Genomic DNA, 19,812 nt, shown 5'->3' with positions numbered 1-19,812 from the left:
TTATGTTAGGAAGTTGTTCGATAGCTTTATTTATAAAACCAAAAGGCTAATTTGAAGCTAAAATTAATAATTTTATGACAGTAATACAGTCCGTTCATAATTGACGACCTCTGTGGCTCAGTGGTGAGCGCGTCGGTAGCTCAAGCCGGAGGTCGCGGGTTCGAATCCCGCCGACGGAACAAAGAGTTTTCAAAGTTCCCGGGTCTGGATGTGTATTAAATATGTGTATGATATAATAAAAATCTTAAATATATGTATAGTATAAAAGTATTAAATATATTTCCGTTGTCTGGTACCTGCAACACAAGTCCTTTAGGTACTTAGCACGGGGCCAGACTGACGTGGTGTGAAGCGTCCATAGATATTATTATTATTATTATTATTAATTCACAAAAATGTAAAAACAAGCATCAGTTTATTGAGCACATGTACCTAAGTATAAGAAGTTTACGTTAAAAATAGTTTTAGAATCTTGGGCATTTCTTGGCCTAATTTACTTAGGTATAAGGGTTGGCATTTGAATCACGCATTATAGGGCGAGAACGGTGGAATTTTATAGGGGTTAGTTACCCCTTTCAAATGACACCTGATTTGTGTCTAGGAGATGCATAGTTTTTTTTAATACGTGTTTGAAGTTACGTGTGACGGAACGTTATTTTTTGTTAACATGTCTTTAATATTAATTTTTCACTATAGTTACGTTTTGTGTCATAAATATTAAAACAGTATACAATTCTTAGATAATGAATTATAGCGATGTATCACTCCGTGCTGGCCCAATACGACTTGGTTGGGTTAGGTTAGATGGCTAAAGCGGGAGCGTAGCGCAGCGAAGCTCGCGCCTTAGCCATCGTGGTTATTTTTACCACCCAGAAATAGAAGCCCCGCGTAGCGGGGCTCCGTCGACTAATAATTGAAGCCAGTTGTTATATAATATATCTATAAAAAATATAGGGGGTGCAATTAAACCTTTAATTAGTTTGCCAGGGTACAAATAAGTGCATATTATTTGTTACGCAAGGGCGATCATAGGGCATTGCATTCCCGCAGATCCCCGCAGCGTCGGAGCTGTATATTTACAATATAAGACATAGAACTGATAGAACCGAGTTTGCCCACACCCAAAAAGAGACTAATTTTGTCATAAGTCCACTAATTTGGTTGTTTTATTGAACATAACCTCAAAAACTAAAAAAAAATGTCTTGGTAACTACTGATTTCCTAACTTTAGGGAGGGGGTAGGGGTTCCCCCTTGCCTCCTTCCCCTCCCCCCTCCTTTCCCGCCCCTCCCTATAATGCGTAATTCAAATGCAACTCCAGGTATAATGTTGTAAGAAATTAGTAAGTATGTATATATTTCAAAAAAATGTGTTTATATTGTATAATAAAGGTTATGGATATTATGTTTGTTACAATTTAACGTTTTATTTACTCCGTAAAATTTAACAAATCAGAGACAAATGATGAAAAAGGTTCTTCCCACCATTTATTATCTTTATTCAGAGACCAGAAATAAACAAAGTTTTACACACGACATTTACCTAAATTAGCGGTATAAAAATGTAGAGGCAAGGCAAACTTGACGACTTCGGTGGCTCAGTAGTCAGTTGGTGGGCTGTTGGTAGCTGAAGCCGGGGGTCGCGGGTTCAAATCCCGCCGACGGAACAAAAAAGTTTTTATAGTTCCTGGGTCAAGGATGTGTATTAAATAGTGTTACATAATATAATAAAAATCTTAAGTATACTTATATTAAATATATTTCCGTTGTCTGGTACCCGTAACACAAGTCCTTAATCAGGAACTTAGCACAGGGCCAGACTGACGTGGTGTGAAGCGTCTGTAGTAGAGACGTGCCGACTAGTCGGTGAAGCCGACTATCCGGCCACTTTTGTAGTCGGTGACTAGTCGGCGAATAGTCGGCAAAATGCGCCGACTATCCGGCTTTTTTATTATTTTACTATTATTGATATTAGGTACATTTAAGAAAAACCTTGATTGTTTTGAAATTAATTGATTTTTTCTGAAATTACTTGCTTGTAATAAATATCTATGACATTTATTTAATAACAACATAAGTGATAATCTCTTCTTTATTCTAAACATTTTTAATAAAAAAATACGTGTGGCACTCGAGGACTGCCGCGGTAAAGCTATTGCATAGCTTTACCGCTTTATATCATGACGTTAACATAACCAAAACACGATCCGACACGTTCGCAGGCGGCGTATGCGACTTACTTTAGTAAACGAAGCGTTACGAAAACATCTGAAACCATGATCGGTTGGCCGACTAGTCGGCCGATTAGTCGGCTTCTTTGCAACCGACAAATCGGCTAGTCGGCTAGTCGGCCAAAGTCATGATCGGAACATCTCTAGTCTATAGATATTATTATTATTTAAAAAAAGCCAATAAATATACGTAAGAAAAGAAAGTGATAATAATTTAGGCCTTAGGGTGTCTAATTTTATTTTATAATAATCTATACTAATATTATAAATGCGAAAGTATCTCTGTCTGTCCGTCTGTCTCGCTTTCACGCCAAAACTACTGAACCGATTGTGATGAAATTTTGTAATTTTGTTTAGACACTAACAGATTAAAATTGTATAAACATTAAACTTACATAGGAATTCAATCTGTATATGTATGGCAATAAGATGCAAAATCGTGTGAATATAAATAAAAATACAATTACTTTAAAGTATTTTTTTACTCATAAATGCGATTATGTTTCTTATTCCTATTACGATGTAGATTGTTTTTCAGTTTCCTTTCATTTATACTAGTGCAATTAGTGTATTATCGAATCAACTTACTTCTCAGAAGAAATTTCAAATGTGTGCCTTACGCTCTGGAGTTAAGGTTGAATTTGTTATGTTCAATTTTGGTGACATTGGTGATGGTGAGCCTGACGTGGTAATGATGATGATGATGATGATGATGAATGTAATTTGCATAGTAGCATATGCTTTCAGTTCTTAAAACAACGCTGAAACCACCAAACTTGTATCTTTTAGGAATCTGGAGTTTTCTTAGTATCTTCGGAACCATAGTATACCTTGGTGCCAAATCTTGTGTTTTGGTAGCATATGCTTAGGATACTTCTCATAAAACCAAAATCACCATATGTTTCCTTATAAAATTTGAGGAGTTCCCTCGATTACTCCTGAATCCCATCATCAGGTTACCATTTTTGTGAACATGGTACCAAATTGGAGTGAAACCTAATACAACAAAACAAACATTTTGAAAATCGGTTCACAAACGGCGGAGTAATCGTTGAACATACAAAAAAAATCTCCACAGCCGAACATATAACCTCCTCCTTTTTGGAAGTCGGTTAAAAACTGAATATAGCCCTTTTTTCAAGATGGCGGAAAACCCGCAAGGTTATTTTGGTCGTCAATTTGAACAGCTTTTCTAGCCATCCCCTACGTAATATCCAAAATTTGGCTTTCTCGGTTCATTTGCATTTCTAACCCGAATTATGACTGGACTATCATGTAGTGACGTATAGTTTTGTGTATGTAAAGGGTGCGGGGCGGCGGAAATGATCTTTGCTCGGAGCGGCTAAATAGCTAGATCGGGACCTGCTGATAGAAATAGAGTAAAGGGGGAATCAAATACTAGCTATAAATTCACACAATAGTTGAATACTTAAATAACCTAGTTATTTCAGTAAAAATAAAAGTAGTAAAAGTTTTAACTATTACCCACTAATACCCACTATAATAACTTATTAGAAGGTGAAAAAAGGCATTTAAGTATAGAAAAGTCGAAAGAAATAGAGTTAGGTACTTATTGCAATGAAAAGCTACTTAGTAGTACTAGTTTTTTTAAATGAAATAAGGGGGCAAACGAGCAAACGGGTCACCTGATGGAAAGCAACTTCCGTCGCCCTTGGACACACGCAACATCAGAAGAGCTGCTGCAGGTGCGTTGCCGGTCTTTGAAGAGGAAATAGGATTACTGGGTAGGGGAGGTAAGGAAGGGAATAGGGAAAGGAAGGGTAGGGATTGGGCCTCCGGTAAACTCACTCACTCGGCGAAACACAGCGCAAGCGCTGTTTCACGCCGGTTTTCTGTGATCCCGTGGTATTTTTCCGGTCGAGCCGGCCCATTCGTGCCGAAGCATGGCTCTACCACGTTAATAATAAATCTGAAGATACTAAATCGTTACTCGTTAGTATTATGTAGATACTAAGTACATGACAATTTTTGCAGTAACTAATTGCAAATACAAGTCATCGTGATGAAGGATGTACCAGCATTATGCAATTTGAATTATGCTTTGTAGACAAAAATCCACTTTTTAACTGTAACTTTTTATAAAGCCATAAGTCAGGAACAAAAAGTGTGTATAAATATTCCAAAACTTAGCCGATAACATCACACACAGACGCTACATATTCAAAGCAGAGGTAAGTATATTATCTGTATGTCCATGGCCATTATAATGTTGTAAGCGAAGTTGATAGAACGTGAAAACAGTTATTTGAGATTACATCAACGCCCGAAAAAAGGTACCTTACTTACTTTACTTACTTTGTTTACTTACTGTATTCGTAAGTTTATTTTTTCAATCTTCAAAACAAATTGTTTTTCTTTTCCTCTTAAAAGTAGCTTTATTTACTTAAATTTTTGGCACAGGTATTAAATACCTGCATTTTTCGTTTTATTTGCAATGTAAGCAAAATTAGTGAACCACTCAAGTATAGGGTGGTGTTAAATATTTAAATATTTATAGGTATTCGATAAATCAAGTCTTTAAATTGTTATTCACAATAATTTTGTCGCTACATTACAATTTAAATATTGGCCCTCTCAAAAGTAGCTTTAGTGATAAAAATATATTATTTAAATATATAAGTATACCAACTATTTCAAATTACAGCGGGTATATATTATTCCTATCCAGTGGTCCAATCTAGCGCTGAATTGTTTACCAGGTAGACATCCAGCGCTGGATTGGATCACTGGATTAGAAAAATGTAAACCGGTCGCTACTCAAGTACAATAATTGAAGTACTGATTTGAACTTACTTCCTATGTTCTTGACTTTAAGTTGAAATAAACATTTTTTTTTTTAAATTAAATAAGGGGGCAAACGAGCAAACGCGTCACCTGATGGTAAGCAACTACCGTCGCCCATGGACACTCGCAACATCAGAAGAGCTGCAGGTGCGTTGCCGGCCTTTTAAGAGGGTATACGCTCTTTTCTTGAAGGTTTGCAGGTCGTATCGGTCCGGAAATACTGCTGGTGACAGTTCATTTCAGAGTTACCTATACTATGATGTTACTCCAAAGCATTGAATGACTTTAAAAGGCGGACCGGTTTTTGAGTTAGTCACTCTTGGCACCGAACAGAAATAGACGATAAGAATTTTAAACTATAATTTGCACACATTAAAAATCTTGTCAATAGCCAGGTTTTTAGTTTTTACATAATAATGTTTTTTTTTTAGTTTATTTTAGTTTTTACATAAAACATCTAGTGATCTACATAAAAAAAACAGGTTTTTTTATGTAGATGTGTTATCATCGGTCAGTCAAGACTCAAGACTCAGTGTGATGACGCGAGCCCTCACAAAGCTCGGCTTTTAGCTAGCTAGTAATATTGTTATGATAAAAACCATAGTCATCGACCACGGGCATTGCCCTTAAAGTTTCAGATTAACTACATGAAGCAAATAATATTCTGCAAACAACTGAATAAATTATAAATGGATACAACAGTAAAGGAAAAATTGGTATCAAACTAAACAGACTTTAATACATATTAAAATTTAGTGAGTACCTAAGTACGTTATTATTTTTAGCAATATTCCGCGAAATAAAAATATTGCTAAATATAGCGGAATATTGCTAAAAATAATAACATGCTTAAGCTATGGATTTCCGCAAAGTAACGCCTGATTCTATTAACTAGACCTTAATTTACCGGTTAGGTTAATTGTTATTGTATTTTTCAATTAAAATGCATTTAAATTTTTGTAATTATACATTAATACATTAACTAAATATATCTGGATCAAAACATGGGTACAAACATAATTTTAATATTCCTATGCTTTTTGTAAAATTCAAATGGACCGAGCTAAAAGTATCTTGCGATCAATATAACAATATTTCTCAATTATTATAAATTATAATTATTGTACATTGAAGAATACTTACATAAGTTATCTCTTATATTATACAGTGTGTAACAAAAATAAGTGATAATACTTTAGGGTGTGTACGTGTTCCTTGTAGAGAGTTCACTGTGAAAGTAGCAGCGCTAAAAGACGAAATTTTTTTTTCACTTTTGTATGGGCAAGGGCCCGAGCGTCACGAGTTTCCCATACAAAAGTGAAAAAAAATTTTGGTCTTTCAGCGCTGCTACTTTCACAGTGAACTCTCTACAAGGAACACGTACACACCCTAAAGTATTATCACTTATTTTTGTTACACCCTGTATAAAACAAGATGACACCCGCAACTCCGTTGCGCCAAAACTCGTTCATTGTGCGGGAACCGTGCATTTTTTTGGGACAAAAAGTATCCTATGTCCTTTCCCGGGACTCAAAGTATCTCCATGCCAAATTTCAGCCAAATCGGTTCAGCGGTTTGGGCGTGAAGAGGTAACAGACAGACAGACAAACAGACAGACAGACGGACAGAGAGACAGACACACTTTCGCATTTATAATATTAGTATGGAAATATGGAAGTATGGATTTTCGTGTCACAATGTTCGTTCCCGTACTCCTCCGAAACGGCTTGACCGATTCTCATGAAATTTTGTGAGCAATATTGAGTAGGTCTGAGAATCGGCCAACATCTATTTTTCATACCCCTAAGTAATAAGGGTTGTTCACCCTTAATAATTTATATGGCAAAACAACATTTACCGGGTCAGCTAGTTGTAATATATTCTCTTAAGTCTTGACCCTTCCCAGGACCTTCTTGATATTTGAACTAAGCTTCATCAAAGTAGGTTTAATAGTTTTAAAATGCACAAATTTTGGAATGCAAATACTCAAAGAAAAATATTTCTTTTAAACTCGTATAGAGAATAGACTATAGTAGTCAATATAGGAGTATCTAGTGAACTCGTATAGAGAATAGACTATAGTAGTCAATATAGGAGTATCTAGTAAACTCGTAGAGAATAGACTATAGTAGTCAATATAGGAGTATCTAGTAAACTCGTATAGAGAATAGACTATAGTAGTCAATATAGGAGTATCTAGTAAACTCGTAGAGAATAGACTATAGTAGTCAATATAGGAGTATCTAGTAAACTCGTATAGAGAATAGACTATAGTAGTCAATATAGGAGTATCTAGTAAACTCGTATAGAGAATAGACTATAGTAGTCAATATAGGAGTATCTAGTAAACTCGTAGAGAATAGACTATAGTAGTCAATATAGGAGTATCTAGTAAACTCGTATAGAGAATAGACTATAGTAGTCAATATAGGAGTATCTAGTAAACTCGTATAGAGAATAGACTATAGTAGTCAATATAGGAGTATCTAGTAAACTCGTAGAGAATAGACTATAGTAGTCAATATAGGAGTATCTAGTAAACTCGTATAGAGAATAGACTATAGTAGTCAATATAGGAGTATCTAGTAAACTCGTAGAGAATAGACTATAGTTGTCAATATAGGAGTATCTAGTAAACTCGTAGAGAATAGACTATAGTTGTCAATATAGGAGTATCTAGTAAACTCGTAGAGAATAGACCATAGTTGTCAATATAGGAGTATCTAGTAAACTCATAGAGAATAGACTAAAGTTGTCAATATAGGAGTATCTAGTAAACTCGTAGAGAATAGACTATAGTTGTCAATATAGGAGTATCTAGTAAACTCGTAGAGAATAGACTATAGTTGTCAATATAGGAGTATCTAGTAAACTCGTAGAGAATAGACTATAGTAGTCAATATAGGAGTATCTAGTAAACTCGTATAGAGAATAGACTATAGTAGTCAATATAGGAGTATCTAGTAAACTCGTAGAGAATAGACTATAGTTGTCAATATAGGAGTATCTAGTAAACTCGTAGAGAATAGACTATAGTTGTCAATATAGGAGTATCTAGTAAACAAACAACTGAACATACCAAGTAGGAAGTATATTTTTTTTTACATAATATTAACAGTTATACTTTAGTACCTATAAAAGTACTACAATACTAAACTACATTTAATACATAATATAGTTGCATAACCATAAATACTTAGGTATGTGCGAAAGGTAGTTATCGAATGTCTTTGAAAACTCCTAGGATACATTGTTTATTTTTAACATTGTCACTAATTTGCATCTATTCTGGTAAACGGATGATCCATACTTCGCTACCTGTGTGTCCGTGATAAATATTTGTCACTATCAATTATTGATGTGGTGAGCTCACACATCCAAATACCCTGGCCAGTTGCCGATCAACAAAAATACGTTACATACAAATACCTAACAGTGGCGAAGCCTGCTTCTTCAAAAAATAAGGAATGAATGTTTTCTCAGAGAGAATTCCATAGCCTGTATTGTCATTTGCATCTCTGGCTATCGGCCGAATCAAGAAATTATTCCGTAACGAAAAAAACCTTACAAACCCACTCCTGCTTGCCACATATGGAGGGTAGATGGAGGAGAACTACCTTATATGTTATTAAGGATATTTAAAAAATTGTCCAGCTGTACGCAGTAAATAACAGTTGAAAAATCCTCCAAGAGTGGCGCTAGCTGCAGCAAAGGGTATGAATGAATGTAGCCGTTGGTGACAAAATATAAATTATTGAAGTTAGCCGAATAGCCGAGTCACAGAATTACTGGGTTAATACCAATATATTTTGAAAAATATAACCTAAAATAGCTGAAATAAAAGCTGCTAAATGATTTAAAATTTACCCTGTTGCTACTGTAGCGCCACCCTAATTTAACGCATTTCAGCGGACACTTTTTACATACAGAGATAGTTCTCCTCCGTCTACACTCCATATTGCCAGACCCATTGAGATAGATTATAGGAGAGAGAGCCTTATATCGGTGTATAAGACTGAAAAGCGTGTCAAGTTAGGTCCGACCTACTCGGTCATAACAAAGGAGTCGGTCTGCATATTATTTCATGTAATAAAAGAAGTAATAAAGGTTTTTAGTGAACATTTTATGCTATATATTGTTGAGTTTTGTGGTTCCGCTAAATAATAAACCATAAGAACGGCCAAAGAGTGCCTCAAAACGTGGATTTGACATTAAATCATTTTTTATTTTTATTTGTACAGAAAAACTTACAGCTAATCAAATCTGAGTAATGACAAAGTTAAAAAAATTGCCATACAAGGTTTTACACTACGAATAATAAAATTTATTATTCGTAGTTTTTACAGTTAGGTAAAATTGTAGTGAGTACGTTAAGTTAGGATAAGATAATAGAAGCAAAAAGAAGAGTATATAATACAAAAGTTGATAAAGGGATAAAGTAAAAGCTTTACCGTTGCAGTCGTCGAGTGCCACACGTATTTTTTTCTATTTTTTCCCCATAAACGGACAGATATTTAACATATTGTCATTGATAACAGAGAAGATAGATCTCTCAATAGCTATGTCCACACTATGCAATTTTATCTTCAATTTTCGTCATCATCTTTTTATTCAACTTTCGTTTGGCATATTCAATAAAAAAAGGCACAGCTATGTCCAGATTGTGCCTTTTTTTGTTCATCAAGGGCATGCGTTATTATAGCACAGTCAACACTGTGAAATTGATCATAACAAGCATGCCTTGTTATGATCAATTTCGCAGTTTTTTACTAGAGAGCCGTACACTTTTCCTGGCTAAATAGTATCTTTGTCCTTTCCCGGGACTCAAAGTATCTCCATACCAAACTTCAGCAAGATCGATTCCGTAAGTGGTTTTTGGGCGTGAAGAGGTAATAGACGGACAGACACACTTTTGCATTTATAAAAACATGAGAGTCAAGCAAGGGACACCCGGATGAAACGAAGTTATAAATTTCTCAATACTAGAGATCGCCCAATGGTCAAAATTCGACCTCAAATAAAAAAATTATAAGTCTCTTTCAACACTTTTCTATTGAATTATTTTCAAAATATTGACTTTATTTTTTTTGACATAATTCCTGCGACAGTCTCAGATTAATTAAGTATTTGACTTAATTAATCTGACAGTGACAGACTGACTATTATTTGTCCAACAGTATTTAAGATTCAATTTAATAAAACTAAACTATCAACGCCCTCTGCCCAAAAAAGTTGTAACGACACTTTTTTATTAGTATCTGCATGGTAATGCAGATACTAATAAAAAAGTGTCGTTACAACTTTTTCAGTCTATCCCCTGCAAGGCGCAATGCGCGATAAGGAACTATACGTTCCAATATTGGTATGGATTAGGTATGGATACAACATGGTATGCGTTGGAATTCCGCAAAGTAACGCTTGATTCTATAACTATAATATTATAAAGCAGTAATTTTAGGGACGTTTTTCGCTAATAATTTGATTGACGTATTGAAATGTAAATAACACTACTTAAAAATAAGAGACCTTCCAGTTTCAACTGTGTTGACAGTCTGCTAATTATAAAGTATGACAAAAAATCCAAACAATTACGTACACAATAATACACCTGTTACTTGAGTACATAATGGGGTGTTTAGTATGCAATTATATTATGTGGGATGAGTGTGAAAATTGCAATCATATAATTGCGTTAATATTATGTTTACGTAATTGCAGTAAAAACACCAGCGTATGGTTCCGAGAAGGGTTGCGTTCTACTAGGGGTTTATCATTTATGTTAAAAAAGATCAGGTTAATCCTTACACCATTTCCGCCTTACGCAGGTACTCACCGGGCACGGATGCTTCGGTGAGTACCTGTGTAAGGTCGCCAGGAGAGAGCCAACGCCAGCCTGCCATAAGTGCGGCGCTGCGGAGGACACGGCCCAGCATACTCTTGAGGTGTGCGATCGTTGGGCCGTGCAGCGCCACGATCTTGTGGCAGTGCTAGGAGGAGACCTCTCGCTCCCGAGCGTGGTACGCTGCATGCTCGAGAGCGATGAGGCCTGGCAGGCGGCGGTCTGCGAAATTGTTATGTCGCAAAAAGAGGCCACGGAGCGGGACAGAGAGAATGATCCCACCTCTCTGCCGCTCCGCCGGCGTAGGACGAGAGTTCGAGAGGATGGGAACCTCCCCGGCTTAAACAGTCCCGGCGCCGAGGGGATAACGCTTCAGTTTGCCGAAGCGTTCCCTAGCTTTGGTGGAAGTCCGGTCCCTTCTGAGGTAGACCGGCCGGTCGTGGAGGGAGTCCTGTGTTTGTTAGATCCGGGACATCCCTCCTTTATACGGCTGAAGGCGAACCGCAGGTGGTTTTAGTGAGTAAGAGTCTCACATACCCCCGGGGTGCTTCAGCTAACTGAGGCATATCCCCTAGGGCACCCATGATGGGTTTCCCCTGCGCATAAAAAAAAATCCTTACACCTTCATAACAAGAGATCGACCAATGGTCGAAATTCGACCTTAACTTTAATTATCTTCTTATTTTAGCTCCCCGTTTAAAGTATTAATTATTTCAGATTGAATAAAAAAATAACAATGATTATGATTATGATAATAATCCATTTTTAGGGTTCCGTACCCAAAGGGTCCCTATTACGGAGACTTCTATGTCTGTTCGTATGTCTCCAGGTTATATCTCAAGAACCTAAACTAGCTATAGCAGACTTCTGTCACAGATTGTGTATTTCTGGTGCCGCTATAACAACAAATACTAAAAACAAAATAAAGGTCATATTAATTGCACGGTACAAATGGTGCGGTCGAATTCGACCGCTTGGGAGTGGGCTCCCAATTCCCATACAACAAACGTGATTTTTTTGCCTTTTTGGCTCGTATTCCATAATGGCAACATGTAGACACTTGAAATGTTCACAAAATTCTCAATTATATGTGTACTTTAATATTTAATAATAAAATTAAATTAAAATAAATAATTAAGGGGTGCTCCCATACAAAAAACACATTTTACGGCTGAATGAAAAGTCGTGTTTTTCACCATTTTGTATGAAAAATATTGTAGATGTAATAAAAATGTATTGAGTTTATACTCACGTAATTGTCTGCTAAATAAGGAATCATTATAACTGGACCGCAACCAAAAATATCCTGTAAGTAAAAAGTTATGACGGAATGAAAAAGTTCTCTACCATTTTATTCCATAAATTAGAATTAATATGATCCATTACATTTTTTAACTACTCAATCTATGTTATGTCATGTCGCTTGGCATTTCCCAAGGTTTTCACTGAAATAGATGAATATCAATGTCAATATTTTCACTCAAAAAAATATTTTTTTAATTAATGGTCATAACTTTTTACTGACAGCTTATTTTTAATTCGTCTCATAATGAAAGTTACTCTATATTTAATGGATAATAAGTCAATATGGGTCTCGTTAGTGGTGGAAATTTGGACCACTTTATTCATTAGAAATGCATCTGCGCGTCGCGTTGCCGTCTGATTTTACCCTTATCCGCCGCCAATAGATTATATCACAGTAAATTGGATGAAGTGTACTAAAATTTTATAACATAAAAGCAATTACTTATTTCTTCTCTTATAATTTGAAAATCTTGTTATTTATTTACTTCATCATCTTACGTTTTCGATTAATGATTGCATTTACGCAAGACATAAAATAATCCCAAAAATAATACACATTAAAACCGCAATAAATTTAAGTAATAATAATTGTCATAAATTAAAATTTAATGTTAATTCCCAACTAAACTATAATTTGTAACAAAATATTACTTTACGAAGTCTGCTTGACTGTTTAAACATTGTAAACATTGTAAAAGTCACATTACGGACGAAGGCAGCGAGTCTTGAATGCGTAAATATAGTCTTGAATGCGTAAATATAGTCTTGAATGCGTAAATATAGTCTTGAATGCGTAAATATAGTCTTGAATGCGTAAATATAGTCTTGAAAGTTGTATGTTGCGTAAATATTTTTATCAGTAAGATTAATACTTAAGTATCAAATTAATATAAACAACACAATAAGTTTTCTTACGCAGCATAATCTTGTCATTAACCAAAAATAACATCGGCCTCCGAGTTCCTATAAATAGAAGGCATAGACGAATATAATAATAACGCGTTTTCCTCGACCAGCATGTCGAGGAAAATGCGTGTCACTCGGTAAATTTTGGCTTTTTGGGGTCTTTTTAAACATCACAATTCACAATATTATATTATATTATACTATGTTCATACTAGACCCGCTTGGGAGCACGCAATATAAGCAACTAGCTGTGACACGCGGTGTTAACCGCGGTTTAAGTGAAATATAATAAAAGACTATGAAAAGTACCAATAACAGGGTCAAAATAGGATGATGCATGATATACTGGTATATGGTAGTGATGATGATGATGAATGTAATTTGCAAAGTAGCATAATATGCTTTCCATTCCTAAAACAACCCCTAAACTCCCTAACTAGTATCTATAACGAGTCAGGAGTTCTCTCAGCACCTTCCGAACCATGGTATACCAGGTATATCTCGGTGCAAAATCTTACTTGTTGGTAGCATATGCTTAGAATACTTCTAACAAAACCGGAGTCACCAGATGTTTCCGTATAAATTTTGAGGAGTTCCCTCGATTACTTATAGATCCCTTCATCAGGTCACCACTTTTGTGAACATGGTATCAAATTGGATTGATAACCTATAGGGTATCAATCCAATTTTCAAAATTTTTCTTTTGGTGTATGGGGAGTGATCGTTGATCATAAAAGAACGAACATAACACCTTCTCCATTTTAAAATTCGGTTAAAATTGTAGCCTATGTCTTATTCTGATGTATAAGTTATATTATTGTAAAGTTTTATTAAAATCCATTCGGTAGTTTTTGCGTGAAAGAGTAACAAACATCCATACAAACTTTCGCCTTTATATTATTAAGTAGGATTATTGTAAAGTTTCATTAAAATCCATTCAGTAGTTTTTGCGTGAAAGAGTAACAAACATCCATACAAACTTTCGCCTTTATATTATTAAGTAGGATAGTAGGATATCACGGAGCTCATACAAAAATATCCAGGGCCGTAGTACGTCCCATAATATTCCAGACAAAATGACATCTAGTGTAAGATAGTTGAACTACGTAGTAACATCAACATCGACCCAAGCTAGTAGTTTGGCTTTTAGCCGATAGATGAAATATTGAGAAGTGGACGGAGCTTGAGACCCCCTCACCCCGCAAATTGTCACGCGTCCTTTCATAAGGAAACTTGATTGCAACATCTCCTCTTAGTATTAGCTCCGTGTAGGATATGCATTAAGTATAATATAAATTATGATCTTAAAAAACTTAAGAGAGCAGAACAATAATATGAATTCCCACAAAGAAACCAAATGAAATAGATTTTACCAAAAGTTATTTATGTATTTTTTTGTTTTAGTTTTTAATTTTATTTTAAATAATTACATTAATTTAAACAATAAAATAAAGGAAAAAACGTAAAAACATGCGTCATTAGTACATATAAAAACTTAACCAAGACTTCTTTTTAACAAAATTATATAAACAACGTTAGTGGTCCGGGAGCTGTCAATCTAAAAAGTGCCCTCATAGCGTGCATGGATTTTTTTGATGAAATAGATACTTAGTTTAGAACTATAGGAAGTAGGAACTCGAAACGCTCGTTTTGCAAAGCCGTAAGTAATTTAAGAAACCTTGTAACTTACCTACTTACTAGTTTACGTGGTAGAGCCATGCTTCGGCATGAATGGGCCGGCTCGACCGGAGAAATACTACGGGCTCACAGAAAACCGGCGTGAAACAGCGCTCGCGCTGTGTTTCGCCGAGTAAGTCCGGTAATATAATAATAATATCACCACGTCAGTCTGGCCCCGTGTTAAGTACCTGAGGACTTGTGTTACGGGTATCAGACAACGGAAATATATTTAATACTTTTATACTATACTCACATATATTTAAGATTTTTATTATAAGATACACATATTTAATACACATCCATGACCCAGGAACTTTGAAAACTTTTTGTTCCGTCGGCGGGATTCAAACCCGCGACCCTACAGTCTACAGCCCATTAACTGAGCCACAGAGGTCGTCAGTTATTGACTATACTTTATTGAAAACGAGTTCAGAGTCAATAAACTTTAAGGTGGTTTGCCGAACATTTCCGGCCGTATGTGAGCCCGCAAAATAATCTTAACTTAGACATGGCAAGAAACAAATAAAAAAAAGTCATGTTACGTAATGATGGCAAAATGACCTCCCAAAGAAAGGTAAAGGTAAATAATTTTTCTATTGTATACACTTTAGGCAAACCAGTGCCATAGTAAAAGGAGGGGAAGTAAGTTATCTTCATACAAAGGCACCGCGCGCGGCTTGTATGTGTCCGCCATAGTATCAATGCGTCGCCACGTACGTCACACAACAAAATCTTGGCCAGTTTTACTAGGCTGCCGGCTGGTACTGCCGAGATATTGTTGTGTGCCGTACGAGGCGACGCATTGATACTATGGCGCACACATACAATCCGCGCGCGGTGCCTTTGTATGAAGATAACTTACTTCCCCTCCTTTTACTATGCCAGTGCACATGGTGAAGGCAAAACATTTATTCACTTTTTTAATTTTGTGTACGTTGCAAATCCACGCAAAAAGAGCGCTTCGAGTTCCTATAGTTCTAAACTATCTATTTTCATCAAACAAATCCATGTACGCTATGATATGAGGGCACTTTTGAGATTGACAGCTCCCGGACCTTATGTAAACATAATTCGCTGGCGGTTGCTAACCGATAGCGACCTTTGAGGATACACCAGGGGCTAGAGAAATGAAAAAAAAGTACGTCAAATATCTATAGCTGTCTCCCTTACCTTAAGCTTATACCGTAGAACGCGATAGAGACAACTGCAGAAAATCAACGATTCGTTGTCCCCTGATTCCTTCTCCAAAACTTAACCGATTTAAGTGCTTTTTTCATTAAAGATTAAAGAAAGGCTTGAGCTGTGTTCCTATGTTTTATTTTTTTGTATAATCTAGCCAAATCTGTTTTCTGGATGTTTGAAAACAGCGGAAAATTTGGCCATTTTTTTGGGTTTTTTAACTTTCATATCTTATTTAATAATTAAATTTTGAAATAAAAAGAAAACATAGGGACATTGTATTAGTGGCCGTAGATATTTAGGAAAAAAATTATAACCCTACTAGCATTATCCAGGGAGGAAACAGGGGACAGCGTTTGTATGGAAAAAAGGGCAGTGTGGACTCCTCTTAATAATGAAAAAAAAACACAAAAGTATTTATTTTTTCAGCAAAATGGTCGGCTGCGAGCTGCAACAGTTTCCAGTGGAGAAGGAATATGTTAAGAACAAGGATATCAAACCCGAGGACGTTAAAGAGCTGAGACAATGGCTCCAAACTCAGCCGCATCTGCCAGCGGAACACATCACAGGTATTCATCATAATATTAATAATTACCTCGTATCTTCGATTTTTGTGATTATGCACTTTGGTTTAATAATTTTAAAGATTATTTTCAAGTACGTTAATAAAATCCTCTCCGGTGCACTCCGCGGACCGCAGCCTGGGGCTAAAATGGTAACATTTAGCAATTATTCATCTCAATCAATTCAGCAAATGAATTGTCAAAACTGTCAAACTGACGAATATCAAATCAGTACTAGACACGAATTGCAAGTAGAGTGACCATTTTGCGATAAAAAAAATGAATCATAATATTATGATTCATAATGTGATGCCATTTTAGCCCCGCCGTTTTGTCTGCGCTGAATGCTGACCCTAGGCTGCGTTTCTGCCGGAGCTGCTTTGCGAGGAATAATATATTTTTCATCGTAATTAAAGTTTCAAAGTTAATCATAATTTACATTACACCTCGTAACGTTGGTCAGTACTCAGTAACCACTTTAAGCCATTTAATCTTGAGATGGATGCAATTAAAATCAGAATTAAGTACTCAAATCTCGATTAACCTAATGTTTAAAGCTTTTTGCAGAAAAAACAACTTTTCATAGTCAATTCTTTAGTAATCATTAATTTGTGAAGTTATATTCGTTTAGGAGGGTTAAAAATATTGGAATTTTCCGTTAAATAAAATATCGTCAAAAAATAGTACGTAACTGTAATAATTATAGTTTTTGAACCAAAATAGTTAAATAATAATTTGTGGCGGAAGATCTTCCTTTGCGGCCTCCACGCATAGGTATACCCACAATTTTCCTCAAGATTGAAGAAGCGCTCACAACGTATTTATGACTAGCTGTTGCCCGCGACTTCGTCCGCGTGGACTTCAGTTTATAGTACTTTATAGCGCGCGATGTCAACAAAATTGGTGTCAAAAGCTTTTATAAAAAAACCCTGGTACCCCTTAAATCAATACAGCTGTGCAGTGTGCACACAATAAGTATTTCATTTTTTTATATTAAACTTTATATTTTATGCCAAATTTTAAAGCTTATTTAGCCCTCCGATTACACAACTTTACCCATAAACTATTTATCATTGATAGATTTAAGGTTACGTCACTGCACAGATAAAGTACTGAGTTATTTAATACCGTAGAATAGATATAACAATCGAAAAAAATCGAAACTTAAATGTAAGATGATACCACGTCTTATAGGAAGACTTTTGAGTAAGCGTCAACGCGATGTAGAAGACGCACGGCGCCATCTATTATGAATTGTTGGAACTAACTTAATTTGAACATATTTACGCATTTTCACCCCCTTACAACCCTTTTTTCCAGTAAAAAAAGTAGCCTATGTCCTTTCTCAGGCTTTAGACTATCTGTATACAAAATTTCATTACAATCGGTTCGGTAGTTTTGGCGTTTGGCGTGAAAGCGAGACTGACAGACAGACAGACAGACAGAGATACTTTTGGCGTTTGGCGTGAAAGCGAGACTGACAGACAGACAGACAGACAAAGATACTTTCGCATTTATAATATTAGTATAGATTATGTGCACACTGCACATCTGTTTTTGGGTATTTTGATTAATTAAGGGCCGCGCTACATCGGAATGGCAGCGGCGAGGCGAGCACTTTCAGCGCTGCCATTCCGGTGTAACGCGGCCCTAAGAGGGGTACCACTTACCAGGGTTTTAAAAAGTTTTTAAATTTGACACAAATTTTGTTGACACCGCGCGCTATAAACTAAAGTCCACGCGGACGAAGTCGCGGGCAACAGCTAGTTAGTTAATATTAACGTGTATAACAATCGAAAGAATCGTAAAACCTACCTCAACATGGTACCACCTCTTATAGAAATACGCATGAGCAAGCAATAGCGCGATCTAGGGGACTCTTGGCGCCATCTGTTTTGAGTTTTTTGGAACTAAGTTAATTTAACCAAATTTACGCATTTTCACCCCCTTACAACCCCTTTTTCCAGTTAAAAAGTAGCCTATGTCCTTTCTCAAGCTTTAGACTATCTGTGTACAAAATTTCATTACAATCGGTTCAGTAGTTTTGGCGCTGTTGTTTTTGAATTTGATGTCTAAGTTGGTAGGTGAGTTATTAGTTAATAACGTGTATAACAATCGAAAGAATCGAAAAATCTAGCTCAATATGGTACCACCTCTTATAGAAATACGTATGAGCAAGCAATAGCGCGATCTAGGGGACTCTTGGCGCCATCTGTTTTAAGTTTTTGGAACTAAGTTAATTTGACCAAATTTACGCATTTTCACCCCCTTACAACCCCTTTTTCCAGTTAAAAAGTAGCCTATGTCCTTTCTCAGGCTTTAGACTATCTGTGTACAAAATTTCATTACTGTCGGTTCAGTAGTTTTGGCGTGAAAGCGAGACAGACAGACAGACAGACAGAGATACTATCGCATTTATAATATTAGTATAGTTATTATTCTAACGTATTAAAAACTATAAACAAAAACATACTAACTAATAAGTATTGTAAATAATAGCTTAGTTTTATTCCCTCTTTTGTTTACACTTAGATTTAAGATTTCATATTAGTAATTCCTATTGGAAAATGTTTATCTTGTGTCTCATTTTTATAATATTGCTGTCCCTTTCGCACGGGAATGTAGTGTGTTTCACACAATTGTTATTACTGTCTCTTTCTTGCATAGTTGCACTCGAACTATTGTTGTCTCTTTTTTACATGGCTTTGTTTTACACATTTTATTGTTTATTTATCTTATAAGAATGTTTGTTTACCATTGTATTAGCTTATAAGAATCCCATTTGATGTCATATTATGTGTAAAATGTTATATTTCAATAAACGGACTGCATTCGTTCGACAACAACCGATAGAACCCCACGGGCTCTAACGGTACAAATTTCATATATAAACACGCACTTTCTCGGTGCATACACATTCACTTCCGACAAGCCAAGCAGATGCATGCGTAAGCCCTGCTCCACCACACTCCGCTCCAAGCAGTACCAAGTTCACTCCTGTGTTTCCTTCTCGTCTCCTGCACCTCCTTCTCCAGGAATCTTCCATCCGGCATCCTTCACCCTTCAAGATACAGTCCACTGCTCTGCCACCCGGCGACCACGGCCCCGCCGAGTTTGTCGTGTCGCCAACAACTGGTCCTTCAGAAGCCGGATCACTGCGTCAGCTCGTGAAGAAAGAAGCTCGCCCTGAAGATTGCAGCCAGCCCTGGAGAAGAGAGAAGCTCGCCCTGAAGACGGCAGCCCAGTCCCGGAGAAGAGAGAAGATTGAAGAGAGAAAACACAGGAGAAGAGACGAAGCCCCTGCAG

At 36.2% G+C, this 19,812-nt stretch overlaps 1 protein-coding gene across 1 annotated transcript in view; it reads left to right on the top strand.

Annotated features, from left to right (window-relative positions):
* Window positions 1-4,390: 4,390 nt before the first annotated feature.
* Window positions 4,391-19,812, top strand: part of LOC121727777 (alpha-tocopherol transfer protein-like) — a 28,275-nt gene continuing 12,853 nt past the window's right edge. The window contains exons 1-2 of the mRNA XM_042115770.1: window positions 4,391-4,523; window positions 16,373-16,512. Of these exons, the coding sequence (XP_041971704.1) occupies window positions 16,377-16,512 (136 nt within the window). The 5' untranslated portion in view covers window positions 4,391-4,523; window positions 16,373-16,376. The remainder of the gene's footprint in view (window positions 4,524-16,372; window positions 16,513-19,812) is intronic.

The sequence above is a fragment of the Aricia agestis genome, chromosome 6 (assembly GCF_905147365.1).
Source record: "Aricia agestis chromosome 6, ilAriAges1.1, whole genome shotgun sequence".
Taxonomy (NCBI): Eukaryota; Metazoa; Arthropoda; class Insecta; order Lepidoptera; family Lycaenidae; genus Aricia; species Aricia agestis.
Note: the sequence above shows the minus strand (reverse complement) of the source record. Positions and strands in the feature narration are given on the sequence as shown.